The sequence below is a fragment of the Erinaceus europaeus genome, chromosome 8 (assembly GCF_950295315.1).
Source record: "Erinaceus europaeus chromosome 8, mEriEur2.1, whole genome shotgun sequence".
Taxonomy (NCBI): Eukaryota; Metazoa; Chordata; class Mammalia; order Eulipotyphla; family Erinaceidae; genus Erinaceus; species Erinaceus europaeus.
This window is the reverse complement of record NC_080169.1, coordinates 54,460,426-54,483,491: the sequence shown is the minus strand read 5'-3', so window position 1 is coordinate 54,483,491 and position 23,066 is coordinate 54,460,426. Positions and strand designations below refer to the sequence as shown.

Genomic DNA, 23,066 nt, shown 5'->3' with positions numbered 1-23,066 from the left:
ACAAGTGTACTGCTTCTACTTTTATGGTTCAGAGGGAAAATTAAAGAAAGCTATGTATACTCAAATTTATGCAGTTAAAAAAAATAGTAGGGGAGCACGTGTATGACAGCAGTAAAATCTCCCAGGTATCTCAATACTAAATCTAAATACTAAATAACTAAGTACTAAATAAATGAGGATGACTCCGACTCCTCTTCTGCTTCCTTTTTCTTTTTTGCCTTCAGAGTTATCACTGGGGCTTGGTGAGAGCATTACAAATCTACTGCTCCTGGTGGCTATTTTTTCAGGTAGAAATTAAGAGGGGATGGGGAGGCAGTGAGGGGAAGAGAAAGATAGACACCTGCAGACCCGCTTCGTCACTTGCAAAGCTTCACCCTGTAGGTGGGGAGCTGGAGGCTTGAACTGGGATCCTTGCATGGGTCCTTGCACTTCATACTATGTGCACTTAACTGGATGTGAATCTGCCCCTCCCCCACTGCTTCTTAGTTACCTTTTAAATAAACTCACAAAACAAGAAAACCTCTTGAAAAAGCAAGCCAAACACTAGGCTACTACTAGCAATATCCTAGTCTCCTCCATTTCCTAGTTCTATTTTGCTCCACCTGTTGACAAAATTCCAACCTCATTTCTACCTTCATTCTCATCTGAAAAAGATCCAAAGTCAGCATTTATGCTGATAACCTATAAACATCTGGATACTGAATGCCTGATACCATGTAGGATCATGATCTTTCTGGGAAATACTTCCATGCTCATGTTCTCTTAAATAAACGAACTCAAACTTCAGAGTTGCATAAGTTATGTTTCAGGCTCTACTCCACAGTTCCCAGAACTTGCCATCTAATTACATATATGGTGGTTCTTAGTACATTTTACTTCTAGGTATGAGTCACCAATGCACCAATCTTTTATCTATTATACCTCTGACTCAAATATACTACCCTCCTAGATTTTACCTTCTGGTCTGAAGACCAATCTACTTCAGCCCTCTTTAGTCTACTATCTGCTTGGTTTGTGTTCCTTGTTAACTCTGCCTTTTCAAGACTGACATCAAAAGTCTAGAGACCTAGTTTAATCCTCCAGTGTTGTGACCTACCTGACTCTTCCGTCCCTAGCTTATGTCCTGTTACTGTTCAAATTTCAAATGAAAGTTTAATTTGTTCTAACACAATCTGAAACAAGCGAAACACAAGAATTATGAAATTCACAAATATATTTACTGCAAATATCACCCCAGCTCTTTGTAGGTTTTGTATGAGAAGTTAAGTATATCAAATATTTTTAAATATTAATAACCAGTTAGTGCTGAGTATTTTATCTTGTAACTCAGTAAATACATCTTCAAACTGAGATTAGGCAAGTCAACATATAAAGTCAAAACCAATGATTCAACATTCTTTTGAAAGTACTTGATTTAAAAAATAAAGAAATACCTTGGCTGGTAACTGGATAGTATCCATGAGTATCTGCCTTACTTCATGTAATCCGCCAATCTTATCCCAGCCTAGGTCTCTAGGCTTATGCAAGTTAACATTTCGTAGAGATACAGGAACAAATCCTTGGAGAGCGTTTTGGAAGTCCAATGTTGTCAAAACTAATTCTGTTTAAAAATGAATAAAACTTTTTCAGAAGTTATATTTTTAGTATGTCATCATCTTAGCTGGAAAAGTTAAATTTCTACTCATTCAAAGGCTGACTTAAGTACAAAACTGGGATATATTTAATTTTTCCTTTACTACAATTACATTTTTTAACTACAATTACATTTATCCATAATGCTTTTGGTTTCAAGAGTACAATATACCTTCCCCGGTGGATATACTCTGATCAGAGAGACAAAAATGTATGGCTCGGTCCATAAGCATTGTAAAATCTCTAGCCACAAACCCTTCAGTTTCTTTAGCTATATGCTGCAGGTCAAGATCGGTGAACTTGTTTATATCATAGTCCAGTTTATTTTTTATTACACTGTGCAGAATTTCACATCTCTGTTCCTAAAAGGCAAAAAAAAAAAATCATCAATTTATAAATTGCAAAAACAGGGAAGAAAAAAAGAGAGAGAAAATTCTAGTTTTAGTCTGTGTCAATTTTAATAAATATAATTTAAAAAATAAGGATGCAAATCTACAGTGATAGAAAGCAGACTGATGATGTCTAAGACAAAATAAAATAGAGGAGAGATAGAATGCAAATAGGCATTAAGAAACTACTAGCTACCTACAAAACGAAGACACCCAATCTCTTCTTTAGGTTCATGATTAGTCAACAATTTGTTTGGCTTTATATGTTAACTCTTTTTTCAGCCATTAGGTTCCAGATGCTAACATGATGCCAACCAGACTTCCCTGGACAATCCCACCAATGTGTCCTGGAGCCCCACTTCCCCAGAACCCTGCCCCACTGAATGAGAGAAACAGGCTGGGAGTATGGATCGACCTGCCAACGCCCATGTTCAGTGGGGAAGCAATTACAGAAGCCAGACATTCCACCTTCTGCAACCCATAATGAGCTTGGGTCCAGAATCCCAGAGGGATAAAGAATAGGAAAGCTATCAAGGGAGGGGATGGGATACGGAGTTCTGGTAGTGGGAATGGAGTGGAGTTGTACCCTTCTTATCCTATGATTTTTGTCAGTGTTTCCTTTTTATAAATAAAAATTAAAAAAAAAAGAAATTTCATGTAAACAGGCATTAAATGATGTAAACATTCATTACCTTACTTGTGATGGTTTCATGGCATACACATTTGTTTAAATGATCAAATTGTACAATTTAATTATTAAGTTTGTTGTCTTTGACTATTCCTCCATAAATTTGTGAAAAAAACACATCAATAATTGAGTGCTATTTCTTTCTCCAATAAGAAATATTTTCAGTAGTATCAGGTTCTTTTTTATCTTATTAAAGTTATTTTTTAATATTTATTATTTTATTTATTCATTTTGGATAGAGACAAAACTTGAGAGGGAAGGGGAAGATAGAGAGGGAGAGAGAGACCTGTAACTTCCCCCTTAAGGACCAGGGCTTGAACTGGGGTCCTTGTGCATAGTAACATATGTGGTCTATCGGATGCACCACCACCAGGCCCCCTATTAAAAATATTTCTTGGAGTAGGGCATCAAAGTAAAAACCCTGGGGTGAGGGTGAGGGTGGATGTTCAGTTTCATGAGGTGGGGGGGAGTGGGATGGGACACAGTCTTTTGGTGGTGGGAATGGTGTTTACGTACACTCCTATTAATTTGTAGCCATATAAATCACTATTTAATTAATATGAGAGGGGAAAAATTGATTGAATGTCTCAAACTTTTTAAATAACAGACTGAGTCTTTTTAATAAATAGGCTGAGTCTTTTTGATATGTTGACTCTCTTAAAAGCTTAGACCAGGTAGAACAGAAGCAACCGGTGGCACAGCTATATAAAAATAATGTCAAAGGGGAGTCGGGCTGCAGCGCAGCGGGTTAAGCGCAGGTGGCGCAAAGCACAAGGACCGGCATAAGGATCCCGGTTCGAACCCCGGCTCCCCACCTGCAGGGGAGTCGCTTCACAGACGGTGAAGCAGGTCTGCAGGTGTCTATCTTTCTCTCCTCCTCTCAGTCTTCCCCTCCTCTCTCCATTTCTCTCTGTCCTATTCAAGAACGACAACAACAATAATAACTACAACAATAAAACAACAAGGGCAACAAAAGGGAATAAATAAATAAAATAAATATTAAAATAACAATAATAATGTCAAAGGACATAAATTATGGTGATGTTGTTTATGATTCAACAAATCCTAACAAAGGGATATTTCAAAGTTAACCCAATTGCCAAATAATGTGATTATAGCAATAACTATCTATTGTCTTCTTAAACCCTAAGATTAGCAGAAACCTCCCGCTTCCTCTAGAGCCTATATTCCCCCTAGTCCTGGAACCTCTAGGGTGGGGCTCACTTTCCTGCATGCTTCTCTCAAGTCATACCAAATGATATTGCATCTGCCGATCCCAAACTAATCAACACAATGAGTACCACCTCAGCATGCTTCACTTCAGACTTTCCAGAGACATCAGGCATGGAGGCATGGAATGTCAACCCTTCACCCTCATTACTCGGGTTGAGACCTTTCCCTTTCATAGTATTCTCTAATTCCATTCCAGGAGGTTCACTTCCTAACAAAGTCCCAAAACCTAGATATAGACTAGGTCCCGTAAGATAGAACATTTCTTCACATGTATCCATAAATTAGGGCAAAATATATGCCTGAAAGCAAAAGTACACAATAGTCTGTAGTGAGTCAGTATAAAGTTCCTAATACAATAGTATTTACTTAGACTTAGATACCCTCCTCACCTATTTCCTATTACACTTCCCTCACTCACTCCAAAGATAACCTCATCAAAGCAAGGACTGAAAAAGTTGAATAAGGGCAAGAGACTGGCATACTTTAATGATGACTCTTGAGTCACTATCAGGCCACCCCATGAGCTGGGGCCCTAATCGGGGAGTCCTGAGATTCCCAAACAAAAATGATGGGCCTAGACCTCAAATAAATCCCTTTCTCCATTGTTACCAGTCATTTCTATCAGAACAACACAATAGACACGTTTGTGGGCCCCCATAAGACCTTGCCCTCAACTTGGATCAACAATGGTAGACATGTTCCATCCTCCAAAGGGAGGCTGGACAACATACTCTATGCTACACCTGAGGAAGATGGGTCCTGATATTGGGGCAGCTTGGAACGTTCCTACTTATGACCACAGAATGTAAGCTCAGATCTATAGGGATGCAGAGGTCACATAGGCTCCTAAACTGAATATGGGCTCCAGATCACATCAAATCGATGGGGTTTGCAATCAACAATATTTATACCCCTTTCCCATATTAGGGAGCTACTCTCTTCCCTGATCCAGCTTTCTGATCCTTCTGCCAGGCATGACATCATCTCCCCAGGCAATAATTAGGATCCACTTGCATATCACATTTCAGGCTCAGGCGCAAAAAACAAAACAAACAAAAAAAAAAAACTAGTACAGTCACAGGCCCTTTGGAATATAACTAAAATATGCCTACTAGCTATCTACAAAACAAAGATCCCCTCCCCCCCAACTCTTCATCTGCACTATTCCAGCCTTTAGGTCCATGACTGGTCAACAATTTGTTTGGCTTAGTATGCTAACTCTCTTTTCAACCACCAGGTTCCAGATGCTAGCAGGATGTGATCAGACTTCCCTGGACAGACAACCCCACCAATGTGCCTTGGAACTCCGCTTCCCCAGAGCCCTTCCCCACTAGGGAAAGAGAGAGACAGGCTGGAGTATGGATCACCCTGTCAACACCCATGTTCAGCAGGGAAGCAATTACAGAAGCCAGACCTTCCACCTTCTGCATCCCACAATGACCTTGGGTCCATACTCCCAGAGGGTTAAAGAATAGGAAAGTTATCAGGGGAGGGGAAGGGATACAGAGTTCTGGTTTTGGGAACTGTGTGAAGTTGTACCCCTCTTATTCTATGGTTTAGTCAATGTTTTCTTTTCGTAAGTAAAAAAATTTTTTTTTAATTTCTAAAACCACATTTAATGCTCAATACACTGATATTCTGTTATACTTAATAGGAAGTATAGTAATTTTGTTCTTCAATAAGTTTATTAGTTCTTTTTTTTAACATAATTTTTTTTTAATTTTAAATTTTTTTCCCTTTTGCTGCCTTTGTTGTTTAACATTGTTGTGGTTATTGATGTCATCATTGTTGGATAGGACAGAAAGAAATGGAGAGAGGAGGGGAAGACAGAGGGGGAAAGAAAGAAAGACACTTGCAGACCTTACTTCATTGCTTGTGAAGCAACTCCCCTGCAGGTGAGGAGACAGGGGCTCCAACCAGGATCCTTACTCCGGTTCCTGCACTTTGGCGCCAGTGTGCTTAACCCATTGCACCAATGCCCAACTCTCAGTTCATTAGTTCTTATAGAAGTGTTTAGGGTAGGTGCAAGATGCCAGTCTCAGAACATATTCTTTGAGCTGGCTGCCACTAAAATCTATAATCATCATAAGCACTGAGTCCCAAATGGGGACTGTGGTTCACATGTGCTGGCAAAAATTTTTAATTAACAAAAAATGTTTAAAGTTGATTTGCATCATTCACTGTTCTTTATTAAGAAATGCTAAAATTTTAATTCACAGTGTATACATATATCAACTCTTCCTACTGTACACTTTAAAACACACACTTTTTTTTTAAGTCTGCAGCCGAGGAAGTAGAGCAGTAGATAAAGTATTAGATTTTCAAGCATAAGGTGCAGAGTTTTATGCCCAGGACCACATGTGCCAAAATGATTCTCTCCATCTCTTGCACTCATAAATAAGTCTTTAAAAATTTTTACTATTAGGGGGTAGGGTGGTAGTGCAGTGAGTTAAGCACACATGGCACAAAGCGAAACCCAAGAACTGGCATAAGGATCCTCATTCGAGTCCCCAGCTCCCCACCTGTAGGGGAGTTGTCTCACAGACAGTGGAGAAGGTCTGCAGGTGTCTATCTTTCTCTCCCTCTCTCTGTCTTCCCCTCCTCTCTCCATTTTTCTCTATCCTATCCAACAACAATGACATCAATAACAACAATAATTATAACCACAACAATGATAAAAAAAAACAAAAAGGGCAATAAAAGGGGAAAAAATAGCCTCCAGGAGCAGTGGATCTGTGGTGCACGCACGGAGCCCCAGCAATAACCCGTGAGGAAAAAAAATTTTTTTTTTACTATTCAATTATACCTCAATACGGTTCAACAACAAAAAAAAAGACTCTAATTTCCATGATGTAGTCATAGATTTCACCAATAGGCAATTAAATACTTCAGATTCTTTAAAGCTTCTGTTTATTATTTTTTTTCCCTCCAGGGTTATTGCTGGGGCTCGGTGCCTGCACTATGAATCCACTGCTCCTGGAGGCCATTTTTCCTATTTTGTTGTCCTTGTTGTTGCTATTATTATTGTTGCTACTGCTGCTGTTGTTGGATAGGACAGACAGAAATTGAGAGAGATGGGGAAGACTGAGAGGGAGAGATAAAAGTACATACCTGCAGACCTGCTTCACCACTTGTGAAGCGACCCCCCCAACCCCGAAGGTGGAAAGCCAGGAGCTTGAACCAGGATTCTTACACCGGTCCTTGCACTTCGTGTCAGGTGTGCTTAATCCGCCGCGCTACTGCCTGGCCCCTGCTTCTGTTTATTTTTAAATGGAATAGAAAAAAACGCTGTTTTCTATTAAAAAGCACATGTCCTTGACCAGTACTGAGTACTATTTCAAGTAGTTTTGACATCTAGTTGTGAAGTTAATGTAGGATATACATATGCTGATTTTTCACGATGCATACCTAAACCTTCTATAATGTTAAAATGCAAAGTTACTTCAATAATAAAATAATTTAAAAGTATTTAAGAGAATGAAACTTCTTTTCCATTAAAAATGAAATATTTGGAGAGTCGGGCAGCAGCGCAGTGGGTTAAGCGTGTGTGGTGCGAAGGACAAGGACCGGCTTAAGGATCCTGGTTTGAGCCGTGGCTCACCACCTGCAAGGGAGTCTCTTCACCGGTGGTGAAGCAGGTCTGCAAGTGTCTATCTCTCTCTCCCCCCTCTGTCTTCCCCTCCTCTCTCCATTTCTCTCTGTCCTAACCAGCAACGATGACATCAATAACAACAACAATAATAGCTACAACAACAATAAAAAACAAGGGCAACAAAAGGGAAAATAAATTTAAAATATGAAATATTTGTTTTATTTATTTTTTACTGACACCAGGGTAATTGCTGGCGCTCAGTGTTACACAAAAAATCTACCATTCCTGAAGCCTTTTTTTCATTTATTTATTTATTTATCTTTTATAGAGACAGATAAATTGAGATAAAAGAGGGAGAAAGAAAGCTTTATCTTCAGTACTGCTTCACCACTCATGAAGCTCCCCCCTTGAAGGCAGAGACCTGCACACATGTGCATGGTAATGTCTACTCTACTAGGCGTGCTTCCACCCAGCCCCAGAATATTTACTTTTTCTTTTTAATTATGCATCTAGCACACCATGTGCCAAATACTGACTTTACATATCCTTAAGATCACTCACAAAAGTATAGTCATAAAACATTAATAATTTTTATTGCTACAAGAGAGAAGTATCTCAACAATTTTTTATTTTTTAACCTTTTCTGCTTCAGTAACTAGAACAATACTCCCCATGCCGTTATGTATGTATGTATGTATGTATGTATGTATGTATGTATGTATGTATTATTACCACCATAATTTATTTATTATTATCGCTGGGGCTCAGTGCTGGCACTACAAATCCACTACTCCATTTTTCCTTTTTGTTTTTCTTTGTAATTTTTATTAAGTAGGACAGAGAGAAATTGAGAAGGGAGGAGACACAGACAAAGAGAAAGACAGCTACCTGCAGGCAGGATTCACCACTTGTGAAGTAGACTCCCTGCAGGTGAGGAGCAAGGGCTCAAAGCCAAGTCCTTGAGCTGGGTAATACGTGTGTTTAAACGGGTGCACTACCCTGCTGGCCCCCTATTTCAACAAACTTCAGAAGTAGAATATTACCTGATTCAGAGGTTGGATATGTTGAATACACTGAAATATATGAATTCCCTGGGCAGAAGCAAGTAAAGGATGAAGGGAATGCTGAGACTGGACTGTGGCAATCAGTGCAACCAAACTTCCCATGGAAATAAATTCTTTCATTAAATCATTCAAAGCTAGAATTAAGTAACACAGTATAAAAGCTTAGTATATATAAACATGATTTAAAATTATTCATTCATTTAAAAATAACAAGATAAAGTCAAGTTTTAAAGTAGAATACAAATGATATGGGTTCCTCATACATTTTAAAAGTTAAAATTTCTGGGAGTTGGGCGGTAGTGCAGTGGGTTAAGCGCACATGGTGCAAAGGATCCAGGTTTGAGGCCCTGGCTCCCCATCTGCAAGGAAGTCGCTTCACAGGCAGTGAAGTAGGTCTGCAGGTGTCTATCTTTCTCTCCCCTTCTCTGTCTTCCCCTCCTCTCTCCATTTCTCTCTGTCCTATCTAACAACAACTACCACAACAACAATAAAAAACAACAAGGGCAACAAAAGGGAAAATAAAAATTTTTTTTTTTAATTTTTTTTAAAAAGTTAACCCACCCTACTAGGGAAAGAGAGAGGCAGACTGGGAGTATGCACCAACCAGTCAATGCCCATGTTCAGCAATTACAGAAGCCAGACCTTACACCTTCTGCAACCCACAATGACCTTGGGTCCATACTCCCAGAGGGATAAAGAATGGAAAGATATCAGGGGAGGCGATGGGAGATAGAGATCTGGTGGTGGGAACTGTGTGGAGTTGTACCCCTCCTACCCTATGGTTTTGTTAATGTCTCCTTTTTAAAATAAATAAATAAATAAAAATAAGTAATAATAAAAAAGTTTTAAAAAGTTAAAATTTCCATTCATTCATTGATTTATTAAGGACCAAATATTAATCATCCTCCTTTCTATCTAATGAAGGCATAGCAGGCACTTTATTTCTTCAGGTGAATGAAAAAGTCTTATACTAACTTCTCCATTATACCTCATCTCCATTATTGATGCCTCAAAAAAAGGGAAAAAAAAATCAACTTCCCTGATGACTCCTTATCTCCCTCACATTCCCAATTTAGACCATGTGCTACTATTGTAGCTAGCAAAGCATATCCTAACAACTAACGTGTCAATCTGGTCAAATTATTTAATCTTAAATTTACACTTATATACATGTGAGGACAAAAGACTATTTGCATGTAGAATACAAAGTAATACCCAGCCACACAGGGTAGTCAACAGATAGGTGCTATCATTATTACTAGCAGCATTTAGAATTAAAAATTGCTTCTTTATTCCCCCTTCTCCTAAACATTGAGAATATAGGCTATGTCCAAACATTTGACAAATATTTGCCAGATGAGCAAAAGCAAATGTAAATCTATATAACTAAACACTTTCCAGTAGGTATTGGATAGTGGTTGGGCCCCAAGTGACCAATTGTGAAGCAGCAGAATTTTCACTGTTCTTACTCTAATCAATTTTGCTAGTACAGGATAACTGCAGACTACAACCAGAAGTTTCAAAGCAAAACTAAACAGAGCAACTATTTAATTCTCTGAAGACCAGATTTACCACTAAGAAACACCATCTGATAAAAGAAAATGGCCTGAAGTCAGTGAGTGGCTACGTTACCATGTGCAAGCCTCTGGCTCTGCACAGCATTGGGACTATGCTCATGTTCTGGGAGAGCAGGCAGGTCAACAAGAAGGTCCAAGTCATCCAGCAGAACAACAGAAGGCTGCCTCCACGCTGCCTCTGAGAATGCCATCTCTAAAGTTTTCTGTATGTTTTCAAGTCTTTTCCCTTAATATAGAAGATATAAGATAGTTTTAATATTATTTAAGGGTTGGAAAAGTTCAGGTCGTCCTTTTATGAAAGCATCTTGTCAATATTTCCATTTATAAATAAATTTAAAAAAAGAAAGAAAAGCTCAGTATTGATTTAACTGTGAAAATCCAACCCATATTTTGTTAGCATACCAAGAAATTGTTTCATGTTACACCAAAGAAAGAATCCAGGGTCTCACACATGTGCAATACCCACTTGTGAGCAGGAAAAGATAGGAAGATACCACAGCATTGCTCTACCACCCACAGTACTCCCACGTGGTGCTGGGGCTCAAACCCATGGCCTTATACACAGCACGGTAGGTACTCTATCAGCAAGCTGTCTTCCAGTCCCTTGTTACAATTTGCTAATCACAATTTGGTTTAGAGTAGCTTCAAATAAACTCAGTAAAGTGTGAAATTTTAAATATGGAGAATACCATAATTTCTGTGTGTGTATATATGTGTGTGTCTATATGAACTTTCTTGCATAAATCATTTCAGATATCTTTTAACAGAATTGTAGAATAAAAGTAGGATTTGAAAAGACAAGGTTGTTAGAAAAGTCATGATGTATTTTTCTATGCAAAAAAATGTGTGATGACTCAACAGTCCAATAAATGAGAGTAGGAAGAGGTTCAGAATTTAGGCAAAATCAAACACAGATGTAGTTGATTAGGTATTACAGAATTGTTATATATGAATTATAATGTTAGCTTCAAAAGTCCTGGTGAACTATGAAGTTACAATTTTTTTCTTTTTTTTTAGCCTCCAGGGTTATTGCTGGGGCTTGGTGCCTGCACTACGAATCCATTGCTCCTGGAGGCTATTTTTCCCATTTTGTAGCCCTTGTTATTGTGTTTGTTGTAGTTGTTATTATTGTCATAGCTGTTGTTGTTGTTGGAAAGGACAGAGAGAAATGAAGAGAGGAGGGGAAGACAGAGAGGAGGAGAAAGACAGACACCTGCAGACCTGCTTCACTGCTTGTGAAGCAACCCCTGCTCCTCCTTGTGGGGAGCTGGGGGCTCGAACCGGGATCCTTAAGCCGGTCCTTGAACTTTGTGCCATGTGCGCTTAACCCGCTGCACTACCGCCTGACTCCTGAAGTTATAATTTTCAAGGAATAAAATGCATAAAGCTAATAAACCATGTAAAGAGTTCCTGCTAGGGAGTCGGGCAATAGCACAGCAGGTTAAACACATGTGGTATGAAGCACAAGGACTGGTGTAAGGATCCCAGTTCAAGCTGCAGGTCTGCAGGTGTCTATCTTTCTCTCCCCGTCTTTCCCTCCTCTCTCCACTTCTCTCTGTCTTATCTAACACTAATGACATCAATAATAACAACAATAATAACTACAACAACAATAAAAAGCAAGGGAAGAGTTGTTGCTAAGTGACTCCAAAAGAAAATTTGACAAGAGTACCCAGGGAGGTGAGTAAAAAGGTACAGAACATTCCTGTATGCATAAGGACCTGGCTCAAATATCCCTTCACATCTGCACTATGGACTGTTTCTCTCTGGAAAAATAAATATATCTTTTTTAAAAAATAAATAAAAGGTTTTGAAGTGCCAGACATAGCTCAATGAGTAGGGTGTGTCCACTGCGATGCACAAGGCTCAGGTTTGAGCCCAAGTACCCACCATCAGAGGAAGCACCGCTGCTGTGGTGTCTTTCACTGTCACAAGGAACAAGTGGCCCAGGCTAGTGAATCACACATGCATGAGGTTCTGTTTCCATGCACACATAAAAATAGCTTTAGACATGAGTCTCTGATCATAATTCAGAGATGGATAATGTAAGCAAATTAAATAGTGAGAAATAAAGGCTGTTTTTTAGTATCTTAGTCAAGATTTAAAAACTGAGTATAATGACTAGTTAGTATCATATGCTAACAGTAGTCAAGGGGGGGAATTAAAAGTAAAAGATCTCTAGTTTTTAAAAATGGGAGAATAATGTAAATGTTAAAGACTTTTTAAAAAATATTTTTATTTACTTATTGGATAGAGACTGAGAGAAATTGAGGGGAGGGGAATAGTGAGGGGAAGAGATAAGAGAGACACCTGCAGTCCTGTTTCACCACTTGTGAAGCTTTCCCCCTGCAGATGGGGACCAAAGGCTTGAACCTGTGTCCTTGCACACTGTAATGTGTGCACTTAACCAGGTGCACCACCGCCTGGCCCCATGTTAAAGACTTTTAAAGGGGCCAGGCAGTGGCACACCTAGTTGAGTGCACATATTACAGTGCACAAGGACCCATGTTTGAGCTCCTGGTCCCTATCTACAGGGGGAAAGCTTCACAAGTGGTGAAGCAGGGCTGCAGGTGTCTCTGTCTCTTTCCTTTTCTATAACCCCCTTCTCTCTCAATTTCTGGCTGTGTCTATCCAATAAATAAATAAAGATAATAAAAAATTTTTTAAAGACTTTTAAAAGTATATGCAGTACGTTGCAATTCTCCTCTTTATTGTCCACAACCACCAAAGAGAATTTCAGTGGGTGGGCCAGCCAAGAGCGCTCATCTGCAGAGTGTCAGCTTTGCCGTGCACCTGACCCACACTCCACTGCACTGGGGAAAGCTTCAGTATCGAGGTATCTTTACCTCTCTCTCTAACTGAAACACATCATACTGGAGCAGTGAAGCCCTGGTGACAAGAAAAAAAAAAAAAGAATTTCAATGTCTAAATGATAATCAGTAAAGTAAAAGAATGGATACTTGCATTGATTAGAATAATTACAAGTCTAAGTATATTAAATAATATTTTTTACCTCTACCAAAAAGGAATATGTAACATATTCGTACCTTGTAAACCTTTACAGTCCACTATCTCCACATGGGCATCCAATATGTCAAACGCTTCTTTACAGATAGCCTTGCCTAAAGTTGATTTTCCAGAGCCCTAGAAAATAATTACTTCATAAGAACAAACAATACAGCCAATTACAGACATATTTCATCATTTCTAACCACCAAGATTCAGTATAATTTCTGGAGAATTCCATCATGCATGTGGCCCATCGATGAAAGGTGATCCTGTCAAAGCCCATGTTCAGCAGAGAAGCAATTACAGAAGCCAGACCTTCCACCTTCTGCACCCCATAATGATCCTGGATCCATACTCCCACGGGGTTAAAGAATAAGAAAGATATCAGGGGAGGGGATGGGATACTGAGTTCTGATGGTGGGAATAGTACCCCTCTTATCCTATGGTTTTGTCAGTGTTTCAGTTTTTTTAAATTTATTTTATTTATTTATTCCCTTTTTGTTGCCCTTGTTTTATTGCTGTAGATATTATTGTTGTTCTTGATGTCATTGTTGTTGGACACGACAGAAATATGGAGAGAGGAGGGATGACAGAGGGGGAAGAGAAAGACAGACACCTGCAGACCTGCTTCACCGCTTATGAAGTGACTCCCCTGCAGGTGGGGAGCAAGGGGCTCTAACTGGGATCCTTACACCGGTCCTTGCACTTTGACCACATGTGCTTAACCCGCTGCGCTACCGCCAGACTCCCCAATGTTTCCATTTTATAAATGAATAAATTAAAACAAAAGAGTGATGATGCTGATTCTTTGTCTCTCTCCTCCTCTTTTAAGTTAATATTTTTTTAAATAGATGACTAAGGAAACTTAATGTATATTTAATTTTAATATGTATTTAATATATTTGGTATCTAATTATAAAATTGTAATTTATGATTAAAATTTCTGATTTAAATAAAATATAAATTTTTTAAAATTTAAGGGCTAGCACTAAAGAATTCACCAAACTGAGATGATTTCACTGGAGATTCTATCAAATACTTAAAGAATACCAGTTGTATAATCTCTTCCAGAAACTAGAACTTTTATCAACTCATTTTATAAAACCAGCATTACCCTGGTAGCAAAATAGACAAAAGCAGAAAAAGTCAAACTATTATCTCTCAAGAACATAGATGCACAAATCCTCAATAGAATATTAGTAAATAGAACTCAATAATATGTAAAAAGAATATACTTCAGGAAGTTGGGTGGGTTAAGCGCAGGTGGCACGAAGCACACAAAGACCGGTATAAAGATTCCGGTTCGAGCCTGGGCTCCCCACCTGCAGGGGAGTCGCTTCACAAGCAGTGTAGCAGGTCTGCAGGTGTCTTTTTTTTCTCCCCCTGTCTTCCCCTCCTCTCTCCATTTCTTTCTGTCCTATCCAACAACAATGACATCAATAACTGCAACAACAATAACTACAACAATAAAACAAGGGCAACAAAAGGAAAAAAATAAATATTTAACATTCTTTTTAAAAAGACTATACTTCAAATAGAGATTAATTACAGGTATGTAAGACTGGTTCAGCACTGAAATCAATAAACCCTATGAACACTGAAAAAAGAATAACCATAGATCAATATGATACTGTATCATAATGATTGATATAGAAAAAAAGGCTGGTGGTAGGGGTAGATAGCAGAATGGCTATGCAAAGAGACTCTCAAACTTGAGACTCGGAAGTAACAGATTCAATCCCCTGCACAACCATAAGTGAGGGCTGATCAGTGCTCTGGTAAAAATAATAATAATGATAATAATTTTTTAAAAATAAGAAAATAAAAAGGGCCGTGAGTGGATCAGAGGACAATAGATAAAGCAATGTACGCTCAAGCATGCGGTCCTGAATTTGATCCCCGGCACTGCATGTGCCAGACTGGTGCTATGGTTCACTCTCTCCCTCTTTCTCACTAGTAAATAAATAAATCTTAAAAAATATAAAGGGGGGGTAGGGCGGTAGCACAGCAGATTAAGCGCACATGGCGCAAAGTGTAAGGATCGGCGGAAGGATCCCGGTTCCAGCACCCGCTCCCCACCTACAGGGGGGTCACTTCACAGGCAGTGAAGCAGGTCTGCAGGTGTCTCTCTCTCCTCCTCTCTGTCTCCCCTCCTCTCTCGATTTCTCTCTGTCCTATCTAACAACAACAGCAGCAATAACAACAACAACAAGGGAAACAACAAGGGCAACAAAGCAGGAAAAAATGGCCTCCAGGAGCAGTGGATTCGTAGTGCTGGCACTAAGCCCCAGCAATAACCCTGGAGGCAAAAAGAAAAATATATATATAAAGCAGGGGAGTAGGATGCTAGCGCAGCAGGTTAAGTGCAGATGGTGCAAAGCAGAAGGACGGGCGTAAGGATCCTGGTTCACTCGAACCTACAGGGGAATTGCTTCACAAGCGGCGAAGCAGGTCTGCAGGTGTCTATCTTTCTCTCCCCCTCTCTGTCTTCCCCTCCTCTCTCCATTTCTCTCTGTCCTATCCAACAACAATAATAACTACAGCAATAAAGCAACAAGGGCAACAAAAAGGGAATAAATAAATATATTTTTTAAATGCTTTCAGTAATTTCATATTATAAACTATAAAAACTTTGCACCTCTTTCTTTACTTATTAATACTGATATAGAGTCAGTTTTTTAAAAAATAAAAAACCAGGCAGGGGGGAGAACATAGTAGTTTCTGCAACACTTTTTTAAAATTTTTATTTATAAAATGGAAATATTGACAAGATTATATAATAAGAGGGGTACATTTCCACACAATGCCCACCCCCAGAGCTCCATATCCAATCATCTTCCTTAATAGCTTTCCTATTCTTTATCCCTTTGGGAGTATGGACCCAGAGTCATTATGGGGTGCAAAAGGAGAAAGGTCTGGCTTCTGTCATTGCTTTTTCGCTGAACATGGGCACTACAACAGACTTTTATGCCTGAGACACCTGAGGTTTCAAGTGCAATACCTTGCACTATCAAAAGGCACAGCTGAATAGAGCTCTGGAAGAAGATGAAGAGGAGGAAAAGGAGGAAGAAGAGGTGGAGGGGGAGGGAGAGGAGGGAAAAAAAGGAAGAGGAGAAAAAACTGGCTTGAGCCTGGTAATTTGGAGGGTGTGGAAATACTATTCCTGGAGCAGGACCAAAACAGAACCTTAATGAGAATGATCCTGCTTCTGGGTCACAACAGTAGAGAATGTGCCAAGATCTATAAAATACGCCCCTGGTGATGTATTTTCTGTCCATGTGCTGATCACTGTATATTCACGCCCATCCTCCCCTTTCATATATATACATACTTTTCCCGGAAAAACTCTAGAATATATATATATGTGTGTGTGTGTGTGTGTGTATATATATATGTATATATATATATAGACTGTTACATTGAGCTAACTGTACTGGCATTAAACCAGACCCCTACTTCCTCTTCTTTGAAGTTTCCACCAAGCTTTTCAATTTGAGGTGTTAATTCAATATAACCCTCCTCTCTTTTTTCTTTCTTTTTTTCCTTTCTTTTTTGATTGATTTAATAATAATCAACAAAACGGTAGGATAAGAGGGTACAATTCCACACAGTTCCCACCACCAGAGTTCCGTATCCCATCCCCTCCATTGGAGGCTTTCCTATTCTTTTTTTAATATTTTATTTATCCATCTATTATTGGATAGGCAGAGAGAAATTGAAAACGAAGGAGGAGATATGTAGAGAGACAGACAGAGACACCTGCAGCCCTGCTTCACCACTCATGAAGCTTTCCCTCTGCAGGTAGGAACCTGGGGCTTGAACCTGGGTGCTTGTGTACTGTAATGTGTCCACTCAACCAGGTATGCCACCACCTGCCTGAGGCTTTCCTGTTCTTTAACCCTCTGGGAGCATGGACCCAGGATCATTCTGGGGTGCAGAAGGTGGAAGGTCTGGCTTCTGTAATTACTTCTCTAACCCTCCTTTTTCTATATAGCTGTCCATGTGATATCGTTGATGATACAAACACATATAATGACTGAGTCCCCAAAAGAGAGAAATTAAAAGTTACTAGTTAGTTATATGTACACATTTTTGCCACAAACCTTTCCTCCTGTGAGTAAAAGGCCTCCATTCCTAAGTCCCGCCACAAGGGCCATCAATTGCCTAGACAAAGGGCGTCCCAGCAGGCTATGAGTGATGTGCTCCATGGAGGATACACCTAAGGAACTCACTCCTCTGAAAAACAGATAAATTGTAACATGAGAAAACACTAAATCTGGGGAAGACCTAGCTGTAAATTCTGAAAACTTCCTTCACATGATAGTTTAAGAATTTAAACAGTAAAATCTTAAAAATCCTCCCTTACTGGAAGATATACTAATGCTAAATTAAATTCAGTTTTTGAAACTTCAGGGGTCCGGCTGTAGCACAGCGGGTTAAGCGCACATGACATGAAGCACAAGGACCCGGGTAAGGATCCTGGTTCGAGCCCCCGTCTCCCCACCTGCAGGGGAGTCACTTCACAAGTGGTGAAGCAGGTCTGCAGGTGTTTATCCTTCTCTCCCCCTCTGTCTCCCCTCCTTTCTCAGTTTCTCTCTGTTCTATCCAACAACAACGTTAATGGTAACAACGACAAGTGCAACAAAATGGGGAAAACGGCCTCTAGGAGCAGTGGATTCGTAGTGCAGGCACTGAGCCACAACAATAACCCTGGAGGCAAAAAACAAAACAAAAAAATTCAAGCACACAGTGTATGTAAAAGTTTGCACAAACAAGCACACTTTCAAAATGATTTTTGGTTTGATAGTCAAATAATCATAAATGAGTGCTTTCAAGTATTAACTTATTTCCTCTTAAATATCCCTTGGAAATCCAGCTTCAATTTGTAGATTACAAAATGTGAAAACATAAACTTAAACTACTTTGTCATTTTACTTCTGATAACAGAAATAATACAAATTCCTAAAATTACAGTCTGAACATAAAATATTATATTTTTGCCCATAAACATAGTGATATGAAAATCAGTATCTTAAAAAAAAGAAAAACAGTATCTTTTCACTAAGAATTGAAAGATGACACTACTATAGGAAGTAAAATCACTACTACGTATGCCAAAAGTCTGTTAAGAATTCTAAAAGATGCCATTTATATGAGATTATCATAACTTGTAACAGATAAGAGATGGTTCTTTAAAATTTGTGTAATAAAAGCTGAAGACCCCACCAATGTGTCCTGGAGCTCCGCTTCCCCAGAGACCCACCCTACTAGGGAAAGAGAGAGGCAGACTGGGAGTACGGACAGACCAGTCAACGCCCATGTTCAGCGGGGAAGCAATTACAGAAGCCAGACCTTCTACCTTCTGACCTTCTACCTTCTGCAACCCACAATGACCCTGGGTCCATGCTCCCAGAGGGATAGAGAATGGGAAAGCTATCAGGGGAGGGGGTGGGATATGGAGATTGGGTGGTGGGAATTGTGTGGAATTGTACCCCTCCTACCCTATGGTTTTGTTAATTAATACTTTCTTAAATAAAATAAAATAAAAAGCTGAGGAAAGTAAATAATTCCAATTAGCACATTAGTAAAAAAAAGTGAAGGAATAACTTAATTTGAAAATAATTTTAAACAATAATTTTAAACAATCTGTTAAATGGTTTTTAATTTAACTTTTAAAATAAATGTGTTTAAAACTTAATATTTACTCAAGCATAAATGATTCAGGTCATTCTACCTGTTTTCTTCTCAGAAATCAATTCTTAAGTAAAATTTCTAATAAGTTCCAAACTTTGTTATATAAGGAAATGACAAATTATTTAAGTAGATATATAAATAGTAACAATACGTTCAAAAATATCTACTAGTGCATTAGCTAAAATTATTCACTGACATTAACTACCTGACTTAATTTTACACACTTTAATTTTACCTTGCCTGAGAAAATGTGAAATATGTCTCTTAACATGCTAGTTTGGCCATAACTTCTTACCCCAAGCAGTTCAGCTTTAAAAAAGGGAGAATAATGTCAATTTCCTCACTGTTTTCTTCTTTTACCATAGGGTCTAGAAGGACCTACGGTATTAAGGAAAGATTAGATTTACATTTCATGGTTAAATCTTTTGCCTATTTATTTCTCAGGTCCCAGGAAACTGAATCGTTAATTCTGTTACACCAGAGGAAAGATACACAGTGCATCACTCCTTAAAATAATCTTCACAACAATCATTTACTCACCTAAGGAATACAAATACTGACCATCAGTAAACTAAAAAGAATATCATCTTCCTAATACATATTACAGAGATATCTTTATTTGCAATTTTGATTTGTATCACACTTATTCTTTTCATAATTCTTACATTTTATATTCTCCGAATGGTAACCTTTCAATTACATTTCAAAAGTGAAGTAATAATGCTTATTACACCAAACTACTGAAATTCAAAATGACTATAAATATTCAATTCTATAATCAGAAGAGTGACTATCCTAATTAAACATGGCATAAAAGACCATTTCCTTGTTTGTTTGTTTTTATTTGTCACCAGAGTTATTGCTGGGACTCAGTGTTGGCCTGACAAAACCAATGTTCCTACTGGGCATTTTTTTTCCTTTTTATTTATTTTTCTCCCCTTTCTATTTTTATTTGGCAGGACAGAGAGAAATAAAGGGGGGCAGGGAGGGGGTGAAGGAGGGAGGAAGAGAGAGAGAGAGAGAGAGAAAGAGAAAGAGAGAGAGATGAGGGTATCCACCTGCAGACCTGTTTCACCACTGCAGGAAGCAAAGAGGGGCTCAAACCTGGGTCCTTGAACATGGCAGCATGCGCTTAACTGTGTGTGCCACCATCTGGCCCAAAAAGCCCATTTAAAAATACTGTTGGAAGTGATTAATTGTGAAAAGATGAGAATTTAATAATTGCCAAAGTAAGGGTTGTCAAGCAAAACTGCAAGTACAATAGGAATTTTAAAAGTCAAACTCCTAAAATTGAGTTTTCCTTTACTTCAATACGAGACAAATTTAGAATCGTGATCTAGCTGCTAGTTAACACAACCAACAGTCCTTGAAGCTTTAATTGTGCTTAGGCACTGATTTTAAATGTAGGATAAATGAGTAATTTGTTTAGGTAAATTAGAGAGATTATAGAATAGAATATTTTAAATCAAGTTATTCCTTACTTTTGTCAATTCTGCTTCTAAAGCATTTTAGACGCAAGATCTTACAGGTAAAGTTATACTTTGTTGGTAATCATGTGTGACAAATATTAGTTCATTAAATATTTAATAATAGGTAATTACTTGTATTGTGGCCTTCTGCAGAAGATTAATACTCAACAAATAAACATTATTTTCTTTTTCTTTTTCCCAAGGATGAACTACATTCAGGCAAAACTCCTTCAACCCTATTAAAACAAAAGTAACAAATACCTAGTTAGATCTGCAATTGAGATGAAATAATTCAATTTTTTTTAAGATGTACACATTTGTTAGAGAGAGAGTGTATCAGGTCACTACTCTGGCACATGTGAGGCCAGAGGTTAAAATTGGGACATGCTGTTTGCAAGTTGGGTACTCTACCCACTGAGCCACCTCCTGGTTCACATAATTTAAGATTTTTAAGTATCTTGGTCTGAGAGGTAGCACAGAAAATAAAGCATTACAGGGATTGGGCGGTAGCACAGAGGGTTAAGCACGCATGGCAGGAAGCACATGTGGCGGGAAGCACAGGGATGAGCATAAGGATCCCAGTTTGAGCCACTGGCTCCCCACCTGCAGGAGACTCGCTTCACAAGCAGTGAAGCAGGTCTGCAGGTGTCTTTCTCTCCCCCTCTCTGTCTTCTCCTCTCTCCATCCTATCCAACAACGACAACATCAATAACAACAATAATAACTACAATAACAATAAAACAACAAAAGGGGGAGAAAAGCAAATTATAAAAAAAAAGAAAAGAAAGCATTAGACTTTCTTTCTTTCTTTTTTTGCCTCCAGGGTTATTGCTGGGGCTCAGTGCCTACAGTAAGAATCCATTGCTCTAGGCAGCCTTTTTTTCCTCTTTTTTTTTTTAATTGGATAGGACAGAGAGAAATTGAGAGGGAAGGGGGAGGGAGAAAGGGAGAGACAGACACCTACAGACCTGCTTCACAGCTAGTCAAGAGTCCCCCCTGCAGGTGAGGAGCCAGGGGCTGAACCCAGATCCTTACACAGGTACCTGCACATAGCACTATGTGCACTTAACCAGGTGCGCCACCACCCAGCCCCCGAGCATTAGACTTTCCAATATAACATGCCAAGTTTGATCCCTGATGTTTCTCATAAACAAAAAAAAGAACACTATGCTGTGAAATAATTTTTTCACAGGACTGCAACAGCTTACAAAGCTTATAAACTTGGAGAAAAACAGAAACATTTTAAAACTTTTTACATATCAAATTTGGTTTAAAGGAAATCTTTGACATGTAAAATCTCTTATTTATCATTCTTGCATTTCCTGTTCACATATGCCAGCAGACTGAAAAAAAACAAAGAAAAGTCTGTTTGGTTTTTTATTGTTGTTATAGTTATTGTTGTTGTTACTGATGTTGTTGTTGTTAGATAGGACAGAGAGAAATGGAGAGAGGAGGGGAAGACAGAGAGGGGAGAGAAAGACAGACACCTGAAGACCTGCTTCACTGCCTGTGAAGGGATTCCCCTGAGGTGGGGAGCCAGGGGCTCGAACTGGGATCCTTACACTGGTCCATGCTTCACGCCACGTGCACTTAACCCACTGTGCTACTGCCCGACTCCCCAAAGAAAAGTTTTAAGAGCTTAATGGGAAAAATATCAAAGTAATGAATAAAATTTACCCACCATCTTTAATTTCCAGCTTAATATGTTCTTCCTCTGATATTATCATAGGAAGTGTAGTAGTAGTTGACTGCTGTAGCCATAAGTGGAACACAGATTTTATATCTTTTTCACTTACATCTTTAGGCTGCCAAAGAATAGAAAAAACAGTAGCTAATTATCCTAATATCTTTAACATTAACTTTTTTTTTTTTTTTTTTTTTTTTTACTAGAGCACTGCTCAGCTCTGGCTTATAGTGTTGTGGGGGCTTGAATCTGAGACCTCAGAGCCTCAGGCATGAAAGTCTACTTGCATAACCATTAAGCAATCTCCCCCACAACACCGCTGTTTTTAACACCTTATCTTGCTAATAAAATGTAAATGTTACCAAACAAAATCACTGAAGGAATTCATATACTACAGGCATAATGTAAGGACTGAGCATCACAGAACAATGAGTACAGTATAGTTTGAAGAAACATCTCCACAGTTAAGTTTTATATAACACTTTCCCCTGTGCCCATTGATATACATACCAGACAATGTCAATCACCATACCAATACAACTCTCCCTTCTCTCTATTATAGAGGAGAAAACAAACTTCTTGATTTACAGCTCAGAAGTGTATATTTGTGAATGGGGCTGCACTCTAACCAATCCCTGAGAAGGGATTAATTAATGGCAAAGAAACCTTGCAAGGAGAATTTTGCCTTGGACCTTTCTTTCTGTTACCTGGAATATAGATATGATGCCTACTAGTAGAGCAAGTATCTTGTATCTAAGAGGAAACTCACAAGTTAAAGATGGTAGATGAATATAGAAACCTAGCTCCTTTAAATTAAAATTGGTTAAGTATTTAGAACCTACTGGAAATTAAAAATGAAATAACACAGAGTAGAAATAACTAATATCTACATGAAAAAAAACAAACCTCTATTCTAGCATTTCTGAAAATGAGCCACTGCTTTTATTTCTCTTCCTCTAAAGTCAGCTAGAAAAATATCAAGATAGAGGTCAAGTGCTAGCACACCTGGTTGAGCTCACCTGTTACAATGCCCAA

The 23,066-nt window shown here is 38.7% G+C and overlaps 1 protein-coding gene across 2 annotated transcripts in view; it reads right to left on the bottom strand.

The window, feature by feature from the left end:
• Positions 1-23,066, bottom strand: part of PEX1 (peroxisomal biogenesis factor 1) — a 65,071-nt gene that overhangs the window by 23,411 nt on the left and 18,594 nt on the right. Inside the window, exons 7-15 of one of the 2 annotated variants that reach the window (XM_007522486.3) lie at positions 22,029-22,152; positions 20,480-20,583; positions 19,174-19,256; positions 17,288-17,420; positions 13,223-13,319; positions 10,231-10,401; positions 8,578-8,732; positions 1,805-1,994; positions 1,434-1,600 (exon numbers count right to left, since the gene is read on the bottom strand). In XM_007522486.3, coding sequence (XP_007522548.2) covers positions 1,434-1,600; positions 1,805-1,994; positions 8,578-8,732; positions 10,231-10,401; positions 13,223-13,319; positions 17,288-17,420; positions 19,174-19,256; positions 20,480-20,583; positions 22,029-22,152 — 1,224 coding nt within the window. The remainder of the gene's footprint in view (positions 1-1,433; positions 1,601-1,804; positions 1,995-8,577; positions 8,733-10,230; positions 10,402-13,222; positions 13,320-17,287; positions 17,421-19,173; positions 19,257-20,479; positions 20,584-22,028; positions 22,153-23,066) is intronic. The other variant, XM_060196234.1, reaches the window with a different exon arrangement.